Raw genomic sequence first — 17,246 nt, 5'->3', positions numbered from 1 at the left:
GGTCTGCAGAGAAAAGTCCCCCCCACCCAAGCACTCCCCCCCAAAGCAATTAATCCAGGCTGTGCAGGAACACAAGGCTGCGCCGCCCACATGGCCAATGGGAACACAAGGCTTGCGTCGCTTGCATTGCAAACAGCACGAAGTAGTGAGGGGAGGGGGGAAAGGGAGGAACTTGCCCCATGCACCTGGCCTGACCACCGGCCTGCTTTTTTCCTCTTCTTTCTTTTTCTGCTTTTGGCTGCACACAAGGAAAGCAGCAGAAGTCTTTCTTTCTCTCCCCCAAACTCCGCCAGAAATGAGTCTTTGGGACCCTGCAAGGCCTCCTGCTCCAAGAGGCTGTGCCAGCAAAGACTCATTTCTGGCAGAGTTTGGGGGAGAGAAAGAAAGACTTCTGCAGCTTCTGCTGCTTTCCTTGCATGCAGCCCAAAGTCTCTCTCCCCCCTCCCCCCTGGAGAATGGAGCTGGAGACAGTATCCTGCAATCCCAAATAAAGAACGATCGATCGGTAGGAAAACGGGGTGGGGAATTTCCCTGCAGACTATTTGGGGGATTTTCCCAGGGTCTCTGATCCGCGGGATTTAAAATTATGAGTTTGGTGGTCCCTGAAGTCCAAAAGGTTTGTGACCCCTGAGCTAGATGGTGTTGAGCCAGCCAGTTTCTCTCAGCCCTCGGAAAGAGGCAATGGCAAACCACTTCTGAAAAATCTGGCCAAGCAATGATCTGTCCAGACAGTCTCCCAAGAACTGGACACAATTGAAAGGAAGAATCTTCGTGTCAGAATAAAGCCCAAAGGGGCCTTGGAGGTCTTCTAGTCCAACCCCCTGCTCAAGCAGGAGACCTTAAACCATTCCAGACAAGTAGAAAACCTCTGGTGATGAAGCACCCACAACTTCTGGAGGAAAGCTGTTCGCCTGGTTGATTATTCTCACTTGTCTGGAAGTTTCTCCTTCTAATTCTTGGTTCTCTCCTTAATTAGTTTCCATTGTTTCTTGTCCTACCTTCGAGTGCTTTGGAAAATAAATTGACACCCCCCCCCCTTCTTTGTGGCAGCCCCTTCAATACCGGAATGCAATATGGTCGGGAAAAAATAAACTTTCAAAAATCAATGAAAAAAACAATTCCGGGCAGCCAGATGTAACAGCCATAATGATGTAACCACTTCAGAAATCAAATACGGGCGGTCCTTAACTTACAACCATCATGGAGCCTCTGCCCATCTCAGTTGCAATGATCACTAAGCAGGTTGGTCATGTGATCAACTCCGTTTTATGTCCCCTTTTTGGCAGCTGGCAACCAAGGGTTTTCTATCAGCACGAAACCTGGAAGTGGCTGCCAGTTTTCTGCAAAACCGTCATAAAACCCAGTCACGTAACCAGGGGTACTTGCCAACCGCCGTAAATGCAGCCTCTTGCCAATCACCTGAAGTTTTATGGTTGCAAGGAGGAAGGCAGAGACTATCAGAAACTGCAAATCTGGGTCATAAAGGGAGGTCTCTCAAAACTTCTAACAGTTCATAAGTTGAGGACCGTCTGTGAAGCCGTTGCATATTTCTTTCTGGGTTTCTCAGAATTGCATTCGAAATGAATTGCAGAGAATTGCATTGTATTGAAGGATTGGTAGTCCTTAACTTACAGTCCTTCGTTTAGTGACTGTTCAAAGTTACAAAGGCATCGGAAAAAGTGACTTATGACTGATGCTCACACTTATGACCGTTGCAGCAGCCCCGTGGTCATGTAATCAAAAAACCAAAGGCTTGACAACTGACTCATATTTATAACAGTTGTGGGGGGTGGGTCACACACACCCCTTTTGCAACCTTCTGACAGGCAGCGTCAAACGGGGAAGCAACAGTCTCACTTAACAACTGCGGGATTAACTTAACCGCTCCAGCGATCCGCTTAGCAACTGTGGAAGAAAGGTCTTAAAATGAGGGAAAAACTCACTTAACAACCATCGCACTTAGCAACAGAAATTTAGGGGGGGGGGGGTTGATTTATTCAATCCAGGGCTTTTCTTTCCAGCAGAACGAGAGGCGCTTGTGGTGGACATCCTTTCCTAAGTAATTGTTTGGAAAACTTTTATGCAGTTCCTCCTTGAGAGAATGTTATGATGGAGTAAAAAAAGGTTATAGCCCCCGGTGTTCGTTTCTGTTTTCCAGTCGAAACTTCCAACGGCTTTGCACCCTCCTGGGTTCAGCAGCCTCCAAACCCCTGTCATTCCCAAGCTCCCCCCCACACACACACACACACACACAGAGTGGCCTTCAGCCACTTCCTGTCTTTTCTCTTGTTTTGCGACTCAGCCGCCTGGCCTGTGTTTGTTCAAATCTTTTTCCAGCTCCTGATTCCCCTGAAATCGCAGGAAGATTTGGACCGAGCAGTGGAACATTTAGACCTAAGCCCTTCCCTGAAAAGTTTGAGGGTGTTTGTGAAAACTCCAAAGGAAACAAATGTGAGACCTGTTTTCTTTTTCTTTTCTTTTTTTTTCCCCCCCTTTTATATTCGTCCACTTGTATTTGTGTACAAAGCAAAAAGGCCACATGGTCACCCAAAGGAGCGGAAAACCCTCGTACCTTTTGATGATTACAAAGTTAGAAGATTCCCCTCTGGGAATCGGTGCTTGGCCGCCTCACTTTTCCAAACTTATTTGCACGGGAAATCTCTTTTTTTTTTTTTTTTTTTTGCAGGTAGTCCTCAACTTGCAAATATTTGTCCAGTGACCGTTCAGTTACAACGGCGCTGAAGAAAAGTGACTGGCCGCCGTTTTTTCACACTTTTCCCCGTTGCAGCATCCCCACAGTATCAAAATTCGGAGGCTTGGAACCTGGCTCATATTTATGACGGCCGCAGTGTCCCAGGGTCACGTGATCTCCTTTGGTGACCTTCTGATAAGCAGAGTCAAAGGGGAAGCTAACTGCATAACAGAGTTGGAAGGAACCTTGGTGGTCTTCTAGTCCAACCCCCTGGTCAATTAGGAGACTATATTGTGGTTGTCCAATCCTTTCTTTAACATTGGACAATCTTTTCTTAAAGAGATATATCATTCCTTCTTCCCTCCCTCCCTCCCTCCCTCTTTCCTTCCTTCCTTCTTCCCTCCCTCCCTCTTTCCTTCCTTCCTTCTTCCCTCCCTCCCTCTTTCCTTCCTTCCTTCTTCCCTCCCTTCCTCCCTCCTTCCTTCCTTCCTTCCCTCTTCCTTCCTTCCTTCCTTCCTTCCTTCCTTCCTTCCTTCCCCCAATATTCAGGCTAAGTTCCTATTGTTAGAAAGCCCAGTTTTTGATCTCTGCTAGATACACTTTATTAACCGCCGTGATTAATAGCTGTGGCAAGAAAGGTTGCAAAATGGGGCAAAATTCACTTTTAACAGTTGCCTCGCTTAGCAACAGAAATTCTGGGCTCGATTGTGGCCGTAAGTCGAGGACTATCTGTATTCCTTCTCCCTGCTGCAACTCTGAATTGTGATTTGTGGGCACTCGGGGTGTTAGCAACAGGCTGCCTTCCTGCAACAACTATCCTTTGGAGGAATGCGTCAAGTAAAAACAGAATGCCAGAAGCGTGTGTGATAGGGTCATCTTCATATAGGTCGTCCTCTACTTATGACCAGTTGCTTAGCAAAATACTTATGACCCAGTTGTAAGGTTCCAGTGGCTGCACACTTACACACCACTGTGAAATGACCATATTTATGATCATTTATAGCATTCCCGCTGTCAAGAACAACAATTTACAATGTGTTTTTTTTGCCTAAAACCAGCATTTACTTCTGGTTTTCAGCAAAAATGCCCCCTAGCAAACAATGACCACAGTCTTCACTTAATGACCATATGTTCACTTAAGGATTATAATGATTTGCTTAACAACCGCTGAAAAGAATGGGAGTAAAATTAGATCAGATATGTGATAGCTTGCTTTATGACTGTCACATAATAGGCAGGCTCCATTATTGTTCTAAGCTGAGAACTGATGGCCACAACTGAGTCCAAAATTTCTGTTGCTAAGAGAGACGTTTGCTGCAAGTTTTATCCCGTTTTACAAACTTTCTTGCCATAGCTATTAAGTAGATCCCTGCAGTTGTTAAATGAATAATACGGTTGTTAAGTGAATTTGACTTCCTCAGTGATTTTGCTTGTCAGAAGGTCGCGAAACAGGATCACGTGACCCTGGGAACACTTTAACCGTCATAAACCCGAGTCACGTTGCCAAGAATTTTGATCATGTGACAGTGGGGATGCTGCAACGGTCATAACTGTGAAAAATGGTAGCATGTCACATTTTCCAGTGCCATTCAACTTCGAACGGTCACTAAATGAACTGTTGTAAGTCGAGGACTACCCGCGGTCACCGAATGACTATGCTGAAGAAAAGAAATAATCCATCTTCCTGAAACGTTCTCAGAAGTTCAGAAGGTTGAAATAATCCCTGAGTAGTTTGACCCTAGAAAGGGGAGTAGAGTGAAATGAAAAGAGATTAAAATTAAAGATGATTGATGTTTTATGCTAATTAGCATTCCCTCATTAGCACCACCTGCATATATTTTTGGCACTTGGGTATCATTGTGCTTCATTCCCCAGTTAGCTCTGATTATCTGACCAGTGGAATCAACCCTTTTAATAGAGGTAGTCCTTGGCTTACAGTCGCAACTGGGACCAGACATTTTTGTGGTTAAAGAAGGTAATTTTAAGCGAATCACCACACCAGATTTTATGACTGTTTGGTGAATCACTGCAGTTGTTAAGTGAATCACACAAATCATGAAGAGAAGGTTGCAAAAGGGGGTGGTCCCATGGTCTCAAGACACTGCAACGGTCATAAAAATGAAACAAGGCCGAATTTTGATCATGTGACCAAGGGGATGCTACAAAGATTGCAATTGTGAAAAGTGACCCTAAGTCACTTTTTTTCAGTGCCATTGTAGCTTTCAACAGTCACTAAATGAACAGTTGTAAGTCGAGGAGTACCTCTACAGGCAGGGGCTACGCAGCTTTTCTCCTCACTGTTCAGCGATGTCACCTTAACTCAGTGGTCTTCAAACTTGACAGCTTTAAGACTTGTGGACTTCAACTCCCAGAATCCCTCCTTCAGTCATGTTACCTCAGGAATTCTGGGAGTTGAAGTCCACAAGTCTTAAACTTGCCAAGTTTGAAGACCCTTGCCTTAAATGGATCACCCAGATTCCTCATTAACCGACCACTTGATTCCCCTCACTAACCGAGCGCTGGGGCCTCCTGCGCTGTATCATTCCTTGCAACAGCCATTGAATCACTACTTGTTCGGTGGGAACTACCAACAACTTTTGTTCCGCTTGCAGCTTCCTCAACCGAACAACACCAAGCAGCATGAAATGAGGATATCTAAATCCATGGGAGACATCCTGGGATCTCTGTATAAAGACATCGAGAGAACACGGAAGCATTCAACAGGTGGGTGAGATGAAGTTGCGCAGTAGGCCATGTTCTAGGGAGGAGGTCCAATAAATCCCATTCTTGAATCTGAATAGATACTGCTGCTCTTCACCCTAAACTTTCAGTGTTTCTTGACTTTGCAAATTTAAGGTGAGTGGATTTCAACTTCCAGAATCCATGATGGCTGCGGAATTCTGGGAGTTGAAGTCATCTCAAAGACTCTAGGGTTCAGAAGCACTGGTCTTCAATTCTGGGAGTTGGTCCTCTCAAAGACTCTAGGGTTCAGAAGCACTGGTCTTCAATTCTGGGAGTTGAAGTCCTCTCAAAGACTCTAGGGTTGAGAAGCACCGGTTTTCAATTCTGGGAGTTGAAGTCCTCTCAAAGACTCTAGGGTTGAGAAGCACTGGTTTTCAATTCTGGGAGCTGAAGTCCTCTCAAAGACTCTAGGGTTGAGAAACACTGGTCTTCAATTCTGGGAGTTGAAGTCCTCTCAAAGACCCTAGGGTTCCGAAGCACTGGTCTTCAATTCTGGGAGTTGAAGTCCTCTCAAAGACCCTAGGGTTCCGAAGCACTGGTCTTCAATTCTGGGAGTTGAAGTCCTCTCAAAGACCCTAGGGTTCAGAAGCACCGGTCTTCAATTCTGGGAGTTGAAGTCCTCTCAAAGACTCTAGGGTTGAGAAGCACCGGTCTTCAATTCTGGGAGTTGAAGTCCTCTCAAAGACTCTAGGGTTGAGAAACACTGGTCTTCAATTCTGGGAGTTGAAGTCCTCTCAAAGACCCTAGGGTTCCGAAGCACTGGTCTTCAATTCTGGGAGTTGAAGTCCTCTCAAAGACCCTAGGGTTCAGAAGCACAGGTCTTCAATTCTAGGAGTTGGTCCTCTCAAAGACTCTAGGGTTCAGATGCACCGGTCTTCAATTCTGGGAGTTGAAGTCCTCTCAAAGACTCTAGGGTTGAGAAGCACTGGTCTAAAGAAACACTGCTCTACTGGCAACCTATAAGCTCAACCTCCAGACCAGTGGAAAAGCTTTACCTGGGAATGCCCTATCTGTGGGGTCCTTGGTGCTCTCTGAGCTTGGCGGCTTTTTTTTTTTTTTGCAGATGTTTCATTACTAAACTTGGGAACATCATGTGCCACAGCCTTGAGGTACAAATATTCTCTTCTATTGAGTAATATCTTGTCTAATAATGTTACCTTCCATGAAGAATAACATAGAGATCCAAGGGTGCCCATATCTAGGATTGTTGTCAGAAGCTAGGAGAGCAAATTTAAGTCCCTACTACCTAGAGTTGAAACTTCTAGGTAGACTCCCACCAATAAAATATCTTCTTTGACCCCCCTAAAATAATTAGGGCACTAGGGGCTAAAACATAGGAAGAACGGTTACAGGAACTGGGTATGTCTATTGTAGTGAAAACAAGGATGAGGGGTGACGTGATAGCAGTCTTCCAACATTTGAGGGGCTGCCCCAAAGAAGAAGGGGTCGACCCATCGTCCAAAGCACCAGAAGGCAGGACAAGTAACAATAGTTGGAAGCTAATCAAGGAGAGAACCAACCGAGAACTAAGGAGATATTTCCTAACAGTGAGAGCAATCAACCAATGGAAGGACTGGACATCAAAAGTTGTACGTGCTCCATCGCTGGAGGCTTTTAAAAAGAGAGTGGATAGCCATTTGTCTGAAATTATTTAGGGTCTCGAGGTCCCTTCCAATGTCCCAAACTATAAGCCGTTGTGCTTCATCGGCAAGGCAGCTTGGCCTCCCAAGTGGATTTCCACATGTTTTGGGATGGCAGATCTCACCATTCCAGAAATGGCAGATAGAACCAAAGATAGACCAGTAGGTCCATAGCTGATTTTTGGGACTTCCGCAGTTCCTTGCTATGTTCTAGAGACACTGGTAGGAGTTGAAATCTGATCTTCTGTAGATGGCTGGATTGCGGGGAAATTTGTCTACGGCGAGAGTGGGCAAATTACTTTTCCCAAGGAGCCGTGTGAGAAACTGTTGTGGAGGGCTGAACCAATAAAGCTGTTTAAAGTACATAGGTATGCACGTAGGTACATACGTAAATTGGGGGGAAAATAGTCATTTCAAAATAGAAAGGAGGCACGATGGCTTAGTGGTTAAAGACACTGAGCTTGTCAGCTGGAGAGCTCACAGTCCAGGTTTGAGACCCTGAGTTCCACAAGATAGAGTAAGTGCCCATTATTTGCTCCAGCTCCTACCCACCTAGCACTTGAAAAGTATGCAAGTCAGTGGTGGGATTCAGTTTTTTTTATTACTGGTTCTGTGGGCATGGCTTGGTAGGCGATGCAGGGGAAGGATACTGTAAAATCCCTATTGCCTTCCCGCCCCACTAACCTGCTTTCCAGCTCCCTTCTCCTGTGCTGGGCAACCAAAGAAGGCCCAGCCAATCAGCTGGGACTCAATGGGAGGCAGATAATAGGTGGCGGCGGGGCCAGCCAGAGATGAATTTTGCTGGTTCTCCAAACTACTCAAAATTTCCTCTACCGGTTCTCCAAAACCAGTCAGAACCTGCTGAATACCCACCTCTGATGCAAGTGTGAGTAGATAAATAGGTACCACTTATAGATAGATAAATAGGTACCATTTATAGATGCCACTTAGTGGGAAGGTAATAGCATTGCATGTGCCTTTGGCCTGTAGCCGTGATGGCCACATGACCATGGAAGTGTCTTGGTTCCCTCGGCCAAAAAACAGAGATGACTACCGTCCCTTAGAATCAGGCATGACTGATAAGGAAACATTTACGTTATCTTTCATCAAAATAAAAACAATCCATACTGACTGGACAGGGACAGCCAAAAAGTCATAAAATGCCCAGAAATGGTCTAAGCGAAGAATTAAAATTAGAGTTGAGCTGGAGGAGACCTTAGAGGTCTAGTTCAGTCCGCTGCTCAAGTAGAGACCCAAGTACCAGTGATGGCTAACCTTTTTGTCGTCGTGTGCCGAAAGTGTGTGTGCGCACGCATGCCTGCACCCATAATGCAATACGTGCATGCATGCAACCACACACCTCACTGTGCATGCACACGCGACCCCCCCCATGCATGCCCCACCCCCCCTGCGCATGCATCTCCCATGTGCACATCTCCCCCCCACGCATACGCGACTGATACCCGACAGTCAGCTGGCTGGTGGGGGCACGCACGCATGCGATCAGTTCCAAGTGGCGGCTCTGCGTGCCACTTCCTGCATGCGTGCCATAGGTTCGCTATCACAGCCATATATAATTTCAGACAAAGGGCTTTTTAAAAATCTCCAATATTGCAGCATCCACAACTCCTGGAGGCAAATCGTTCCGTTGATTAATCGTTCTCCCTGTCAGGAAATTTCCCATTAATTCCAGGTTGCTTCTCTCCTTCAATAGTTTCCATCCGGTGCTTCTTGTTCTACCTTCAGGTGCTTCGGAGATTAGGTTGACCCTCTCCTCTTTTTGGCAGTCCCTCAACTATTGGAAGAGTGCTATCATGTCATTCTAATCCTTCTTTTCTCTACACTAGCCAAATAAATGTTTAAATAAATATATTTGATCAGATCAGATTCGATTAGATGTAGGTGAGTGGATGGATGGTAGGTAGGTCGGTAGGTCGGTAGATACTGTATTTTCCCCAAAATAAGACCCTGTCTTATATTTTTTTTGCCACCAAAAAAAGACACCAGGTCTTATTTTTGGGGGCTACCATCCACTCACTTGAGGTTGTCACCTCCGTCTTCCTTTTCGCTATCAGAGGCCTTCAGGAACTATTGCAGCTGCCAAGGTTTTCCTGAAGGCCTCTGCAGCTGATAATAGAGCTCTGGATTCATCCAGAGACCTTCAGGAAAGCCTTGCCGGCAGGGCTGGCAAAGCAGATGTCAGGGTACGTGAGGTCTGGCTACAAGTGTCCAAAGGTAACTAGCAGGGCTGCTCCATGCCCCCATCCCTACCCTAGTTTAATTTTTACTTGTGCACTCTGGAGTGGGCGGGGTCTTAATTAGGGCTTATTTGGAGGGTAGGGCTTATATTGGGTGCATGTGTAAAAATCAGTCTAGGACTTACTTTCAAGGTAGGTCTTATTTTCGGGGAAGCGGTACATAGATGTAGGTAGGGAGCGAAGTAGGTAGGTAGATAGATAGGTAAGTAGCTAGATATAACATTTAAATTAAATTAATATTTAAATAGAATTAATTGAATATTTTTCATCCCTGTTCCTACAGCGGCCTTAGTCCTTTCGCTGTGAGATTCCTAGAAGGCCAAAGCATAGATTTATTTTTATTTTTTAAGAATTATGGGGGTTTTTTTTTCTCCCTTCCTTTGCGTTGCCATTGAACTTTTTCCTCAGGATATTAGGAGGTATTTGGTGAAGCTGTCTGAGAAACAAAGTGTGCTTGGTCTGTTGTTCCGTGAAGCCTCTGTAGATGTCATCGTGTGCTTGAACACCATGTGTATGTTTTGGTGCTGTCCTTCGGTCTGCCGGCTGGGCTGATTAACCGACCAATGACATTTGGAGATTATATATATATATATATATATATATATATATATATATATATATATATATATCTATTGGCTGTTGCCAGAACACCCAAAAGATTCTTCTTTTGGAGGAGAGGAGGGAGGACTTGGCAAGAGGCCCCCCTCTACGAGCAGTCGGGGAGGAATATGTGAAAGGGAGCAGGGTGTCAAACCTACAGTGATGGAGGATTCCAACTCTTCCTTCCCACAGTGGCCTGGAATGACCGAAAAAGGTAATTTTCCTTTCCCCCCCCCTCTCACAATAAATCAGGTTTTTATCTTTTTGGGATGGTAGAGGAAGGAAGAATCACAACGTTTGGCATTTTCTATGGGAGGAAAGCAATCTAGAGGCAGAATGGGATACTGACGAATGTGGATAGGTGCTCAGCTTATTACAGTTTTGAAGGCTGAATACAGGTGGATCCTTGACTTAAAATGATTCATTTAGCAACCGTGTGAAGTTACGATGGCATAAAAGAAAAAAAAAAGGCCCATGACTTAGGGGCAGATTTTGGGCTTAGCAACTATTGTGTCATCTTCACGGTCACACAATTGAAATTTGGGCCCTTGGCAAGTGGGACGTATTTACGAGAGTTGTAGCATCGCAAGGTTTGGTGTCTGCTGCGTGTGACCTTCACAACCGTGGGATTCGCTGAACAATTGCAGTGAGTTGTTTAACAATGGTAGTTATAAAAATTTGGATGCCCTCGCGTAACAACAACCAACTGGCTTAGCAAGGAAAATTCTCATCCCAAAGTTGGTGGCCAGTCAAGGACTACTACGTGTATAGTTCAGGAAAGGAGAGGAAAAAAATACAATAGCAGGGGTAGACTTTCTAATGCTTCAGAAGACCTGTCCATCAAAGGATAGCAGATCCTGGATCCAATATGTGTTTCGGAATGAATGTCGGAGCCACATCTGGAGGGAGATGTTGGTGATGATTCTAGTTCAACTAATTATGTGCCATGGTCAGTGTTGGGTGTGGGAATCTGTATTTCTAAACAGAAAGACACCTCACAAAGAGAAGGGGTAGAAAGGAACTAGGAAACCGCTATCCCAAGACAAAGGAGATAGACTGGGATGTGTAAAGCCCAGAGGATTTCCAAAAGGAAGAGGGTTGAGATGCCACCAGCCTTCACACGAAGGGGTCAGACTTTGATATTTACTCATTTATTACATTTTTATGCTGTGCACCTCCTCTGTGAGGTACCACTCTAAGCCGTTACAAGTTCTATCTAATGCTGAGGTTCAGTTTCTGTCACTTTCAGCCTGTATGATCAGTTCAAAAATATCTGGGGATTTTCAGGACGGTCACTGTTATTCTGGGACAGAAGGATGGGCATGGAGTCGGTTTAGCAGTTCCGATCAAGAAGGGAAGCAACTTAGAAATAAGGAGAAACTTCCTGACAGTAGGAACAATTGATTGGTGGAACGACTTACCTTCAGAAGTTGTGGGTGCTCCAACACTGGAGGTTTTCAAGAAGATATTGGAAAATCATTTGTCTGGAATGGAATAGGGTCTTCTTCTTTTCTAGTTTGGACTAGAAGACCACCAAGATTCCTTCTAACTCGGTTGTTCTGTTCTTAGTAGTGAACTCATCGCTCAGTAAGTTTTATATGCTTGTTGAAGGTTCCAGATGTTCTCCTTAGCCATGGAAGATCTCTAAACTAGGTCTTCTCTCTGAAACTGGTACCCTCCGTGGGGTTAGATCATGTTGTATGAACGCTTCAGGAAGTTGTAACCCAAAACATCTGTAGGGTTGCCAATCTTAGCAGGACAGAGTCTCCCCTCTGCTTCCATTGAGGGCAGATTCTCACGTCCATCATTGTTTGGCATGGTGCATGCAAATTTCTGCATTGGCGGTGCAAAGGAGAACTAGGGGTGACATATTCCAATATTTAAGGGACTGCCACAAAGAAGAGGGGAGTCGACCTATTTTTGCAAAGCACCTGAAGGCAGAGCAAAGGAATCCCTGGATGGAAACTAATCAAGAAGAGAAGCAACCCAGAAGGAGAATTTTCCTGATAGTGACAACAATTAACGAGTGGAGCAACTTCCCTTCAGAAGTTGTGGATGCTCCAATATTGGAGATTTTTTTAAAGAAGAGATTGCATAGCTATTTGTCTGAAATGGTATAGGGCCTCCTGCAACTCTGTTTTATTCTGCTTTCTCCTAAGTCTTATTTTCCTTGGTGCCTGCTCAGCGACTCGGTTGCCAGGCTTGTTCCCTTTTAAGGCCACTCTCCATTCCCTGGGGTTGGGATCCACTGTATCGGTCTCCCCCGTGATAACCTCTGCCTGGTTTGCAGGATCTCTGCACACCGGCCGGAGTTCTCCGCCTCCTGGCAGTGTTCCTGAAGAGCAGCAGCAGATTGCCCGTCAGGGGTCATACACCAGCATCAACAGCGAGGGAGAATTTATCCCCGAAACCATGGACCAAAACGTAAGTTGCCTCGGAAACGGGTGCCCGGAGTCCTTAACTCTGGGGTGGCAGGAGCGGGGGGAAAGGAGGGGAAATCTACCCGCTTGATTTAACCCCGTGGAGATCCCTGGGAATCCTCCTGCTAACTGAAGAGTCCTTCTGCTCGGTTAGCCTAGCACCGTGAGGGCAAACCTATTGCGTGCATGCCAGAAGTGGCACACAGAGCTCTCTCTGTGGGTATGCACACCGTTTGCCAGCTGCTCTTCTGGTTTCTGGCCTGCACATGATGCCAGCCAGCTGGTCTTTGCAGAAAAATGGCCAAAAAACAGGCCGTTTCCTGGGCTGTTTTCCAGCCATTTTCTGGGCCTTTTTCAGGCTATTGTTGGCCTGAAAAACGGCCAGAAAAATGACCTGAAAAATGCCCGAAAGCAGGTTGTTTTTCAGGCCCTTTTTAGATGAAAAACGGCCTGAAAATGGCTGGAAAAAACACGCTGGAAACAACACCAAGAATGCCCCCAAAACAGGCATGCAGTCTTCGGGTTTCCAGCGCTCCGGCACCCACACATGCACGCGCATTCTGGCTTGGGCACTCGGTGCCGAAAAGGTTCGCCATCACTGGCATAGCACGCGGGTTAAGTGGACACACTCGGGGTGATGTCCTACCCATTCTGAAACCCTCATTTCTCTCCTTCTGTTTTCTCTCAAAGTTGTTGGATCCATTTATCAGCCCAAACAACTCACTTTCTAGCAGTTGTCAGTCCCTCGAACGATCTGTAGAGAGGTAAGAACCGGAGAGCTTAACCATTCCCATATCATCTTCTTCTTCTTCCTCCTCCTCCTCCTCCTCCTCCTCCTCCTCCCCCTCCTCCTCCTCCTCCTCCTCTTCTTCTTCTTCTTCTTCTTCCTCCTCCTCCTCCTCTTCTTCTTCCTCCTTCTCCTTCTCCTCCTCTTCTTCTTCTTCTTCTTCTTCTTCTTCTTCTTCTTCTTCTTCTTCTTCCTCCTCCTCCTCCTCCTCCTCCTCCTCCTCCTCCTCCTCTTCTTCTTCTTCTTCTTCTTCTTCTTCTTCTTCTTCTTCTTCAGTGCAAAGAATGAAGAGCTCCTCGACTTACAGCTGCAACAGTTGCTAAGTGAGACATTTGTTAAATTGAGCTTTGCCTCATCTTATGACCGTCCTTGCCACGGACGTTAAGGGAATCACTGCAGTTTGTTAAATTAGTTAACACAACTGTTAAGCATATCTGACTTCTCAGTTGATTTTGTCCGAAAGTCACAAAAGGGGATCACATGACAACCGTCAAATGTATGAGTCAGATCACATGAACCTTGCAACCGTCATAAATATGAGTCAGTTCCCAATCGTCTGAATTTTGATCACACGGCCATGGGGATGCTGTTGTAATTGGTTGTAAGTGTTGAAAAGCGGTCATGAGTCACTTTTTTCAGTGCCGTTGGAACTTCAAACGGTCACTAAATGAACCATTATAAGTCGAGGACTCCCTCTACTAAGATGGACCTGCTGATTTTTAAGGGGCTTGTTTTACTCTCGGGGGGGGGCGGGGGTGTTTATAGGTCATCAGCCTATGCAGTCCAAAGCTGCTTTTGCAAAAGGCAATTGGAATTTCTTGGTTTTTTCTTGAAGACGTTTTGCCTCTCGTCCAGGAAACTTCTTCAGTTCTAACCTCAGTTCTAAAATTCTTCAGGTAGAACTGAAGAAGCTTCTTGGATGAGAAGTGAAATGTTTCCAAGGGGGGAAAAACCCCAATTGCCTTTTGGAAAAAGCACGTCTGTGATTTAAATCGTCTGCTTTGCAACATACCTCTGGTGTTTTTATTAGTGCAAGATGCCTAACATTTTTATATGGAGAGATAGGCATTGTTAATTTTAAAATTCATGCAGGGTTTTAAAATGTTATGCATTGTTGAGATTTTTAGTCTGAGTAATGGAGGGTGCGAGTTTGCAAACAAAGAATGAGCAATGTTGATGGCTCAGCATATCCCTCAAATGTCTAATTTTATTTTATTTTTGTGCAGTCCTTCTTGCAGCAAAACACCAGTTTCAAGGAGAACAAGAGAAACCAAAGACAGCTTTGAATGTCTGGGTAAGAATGCTGGGTTATTGTATTGTGTGAACGTTGTATGATATTATTGTGTCACAGTAAGTATTGAATAATACTTATTGTATAGGACCAGTATGGTTGCCTTCAACCAAGATTGAAATGCAGATAATCCTTTGACTTAGGATCGCAATTGGGACCAGAATTTTCCTTGCTGAGAACAAGGCAATTGCTCAACTTTTTTTGCCACAGTTGTTAAGCGAATCCCTGCAGTCATCAAGTGAATCAAGTAGTTGCTAAGTGAATCCAGCTTCCCCCCATTGACTTTGGTCATTGGAAGCCAGCCGGGAATTGGGGATCTCGCAACCCCAGGACGTTGCAACCATCATAAATGCATGCTGGTTCCAGGCACCTGAATTTTGATCCCATGAAATGCTGCACGGTCGTAAGTGTGAGGGCTGGTCATGAGCCGCTTTTTTTTTTTTTTTTCAATATCCTAGTAACTTTGAACAGTGAATGGTTGTAAGTTGAGGATTACCTGTAACCAAAGCCTCACCAAAATCTTAGAAGGCTGAAAATGAGTGAAAATTTGCCCCGAAGCAAGAACGTTAAAAAAAAAAAAAGTTAGAGCTTGAAAATCTAGAAGGATGCCTGAAATGGGGAATTATGGCAAGCCTCCCGCAGACAGGCCCATAAAACGGGGATCTTCCACAAACCCAACCGTTAGTTATCTGACACTTTCCTTGTAGAGTTGATTCTCTCTAATCTGCTCCGTTTAAGTGTCCTTGCTAAGCTGGTGAAATCCATGGAACATTTGTTCAGTGTTAATGTTATCATGACCTGTCCTGTTAAAAAATGAATACGTGGCAAAGGGCCCAGGGATGATTTAAAAAGAGAAAAAGAGAGAGGGAGGGAGGGAGGGAAGGGAAAGAAAGAGATAAAGGATGTGTGTGTGAGAGAGAGACAGAAAGATAGATGGAGGAAGGAAGGAAAAGAAAGAGAAGAAGAAAAAAAAGAGGGAAAGAAAGAAAGAGAAAGATGGAGGAAGGAAAAGAAAAACAGACAGATGGACACAGGAAGGAAGGAAGGAAAGGGTGAGGGAGGAAACAGAAAGGAAGGAAGGTGGGAAGAAGGAAGGAAGAAAAAGAAAGAAAAGAAAGTCAGACAGTCAGTGTTTGGCTTGAAGTGATACTGGGTTGCACCAAATGTTGGATGCTGATTTCAGATTTAGGTTGTGGGACTTTGGGAATTTCTAATATGCCTCCAGGGTGCAGAGTTCAAGTTTTTACTTAAGATTTCATTTACCTGAGCCCCTAGTGGTCCTGCTCATTTGACTGCCCCTCTGCTGTTTTCTTTCCCATTCATTACGGGCCGCGTCAACATATTTTGATTCAAGAACAGCACATTAAGGAGAAACAGCTGAACTCTTTGAGGAAACGACGATCGAGCAGTGGCTGAGCGATGTTGAGAATGAGAAAGATTTGTAATAACTGGGCTTAAACGGAGCTGCAAAAGGAAACAAAACGAGATTTAAGCAAGTTCTCCTGGCTGTGATATTTGCTTTCTGTAACAGATTCCTTTACTGTCTTTTTATTTTGTAAAAAAAATATTGTTTTCATTAAGTGGGCCGTTTCTCATTTTTCTTAAGTCACGTGTCTTGTCTTGGAGAAGCTGCTAATGGCTTCGTTGTGCAGATATTGGGAATAAAAAAATGAGCCATTTTGATCGAGTAGTTAAAGCCCACATGATAGAAATCAGGGGCCTGTGAGTTCTAGTTCCCACTTCAGGCACAAAAGCCAGTTGGGGGACTTTGGGCCAATCACCAGGAGACTCTGAGTTCTAGTCCTGCCTCGGGCACTAAAGCAGGACTTTGGGCCAATCACTGGGAGCCTGTGAGTTCTAGTCTCACTTCAGGCACAAAAGCCAGTTGGGGGACTTTGGGCCAATCACCAGGAGACTCTGAGTTCTAGTCCTGCCTCGGGCACTAAAGCAGGACTTTGGGCCAATCACTGGGAGCCTGTGAGTTCTAGTCTCACTTCAGGCACAAAAGCCAGTTGGGGGACTTTGGGACAATCACCAGGAGACTCTGAGTTCTAGTCCTGCCTCGGGCACTAAAGCCAGCTTTGGGCCAATTTGGGGGCATCACTTTCTCTCAGCCCAGCTTAGTTCACAGGGTTGTTGAAATAGAAAGAAGGTGGATATGTTTGTTGCCTGGAGTTATTTATACGAATAATAAAGGCAGGATAAAAAAAATCTAATAAAAATTGAGTTCAGGATGAAATAGCACATTCTACCATTCACTTTGCAAGTATATAAGTAGCGCTCAACTTACAACCGTTACACAATGACCTATAACGAAGTTATGACACTGAAAAAAGTGGGTTACAACTGTTTTTCACACTTATGACTGTGGCTGCATTCCCATGGTCATGTGATCAATACTTAGGCGCTTGGCAACTGACTCCAATTTATGACGGTGGCAGAGTCCCAGAGTCGCTGGATCACATTTTGTAACTTTCTACTGGTTTCCAACTAGCAAAGTCAACAGGGAAACCAGATTTGCTTAATGATTAATCATTAATTAATTGAAGAATTGCAGTGATTCGCTTAACAACCGCAGGAAAAAGGAGATAAAATGAGGAAAACATCCACTGCTGTGCAATGGAAAATTTGGGCTGTCATATATGCTATCTGTAAATATTACAGACACAAATTCTGTATGTAACATATACTCTTTGAATAAACCTAGGCCGAAGGGATGAAATGAACGTGCTAAAGTGATTAAAAACCCTCTTTTAATACTTTTCTTCATGGGTAAAAACAAGGGGAGGAACTCTGCTGTAAAAGAACACCCTATT

At 44.8% G+C, this 17,246-nt stretch overlaps 1 protein-coding gene across 2 annotated transcripts in view; it reads left to right on the top strand.

Annotated features, from left to right (window-relative positions):
* LOC113447966 (mitogen-activated protein kinase kinase kinase 3-like) overlaps positions 1-17,246 on the top strand; it is a 90,982-nt gene that overhangs the window by 51,285 nt on the left and 22,451 nt on the right. The window contains exons 6-10 of one of the 2 annotated variants that reach the window (XM_026718471.2): positions 2,338-2,451; positions 5,305-5,416; positions 12,223-12,356; positions 13,043-13,116; positions 14,366-14,433. In XM_026718471.2, the coding sequence (XP_026574256.1) occupies positions 2,338-2,451; positions 5,305-5,416; positions 12,223-12,356; positions 13,043-13,116; positions 14,366-14,433 (502 nt within the window). The remainder of the gene's footprint in view (positions 1-2,337; positions 2,452-5,304; positions 5,417-12,222; positions 12,357-13,042; positions 13,117-14,365; positions 14,434-17,246) is intronic. The other variant, XM_087917548.1, reaches the window with a different exon arrangement.

The sequence above is a fragment of the Pseudonaja textilis genome, chromosome Z, assembly GCF_049901715.1.
Source record: "Pseudonaja textilis isolate UNSWEBS1 chromosome Z, rPseTex1.2, whole genome shotgun sequence".
NCBI classification, from domain to species: Eukaryota; Metazoa; Chordata; class Lepidosauria; order Squamata; family Elapidae; genus Pseudonaja; species Pseudonaja textilis.
The sequence above is the reverse complement of the archived record's forward strand: the minus strand, read 5'-3'. Positions and strand labels throughout refer to the sequence as shown.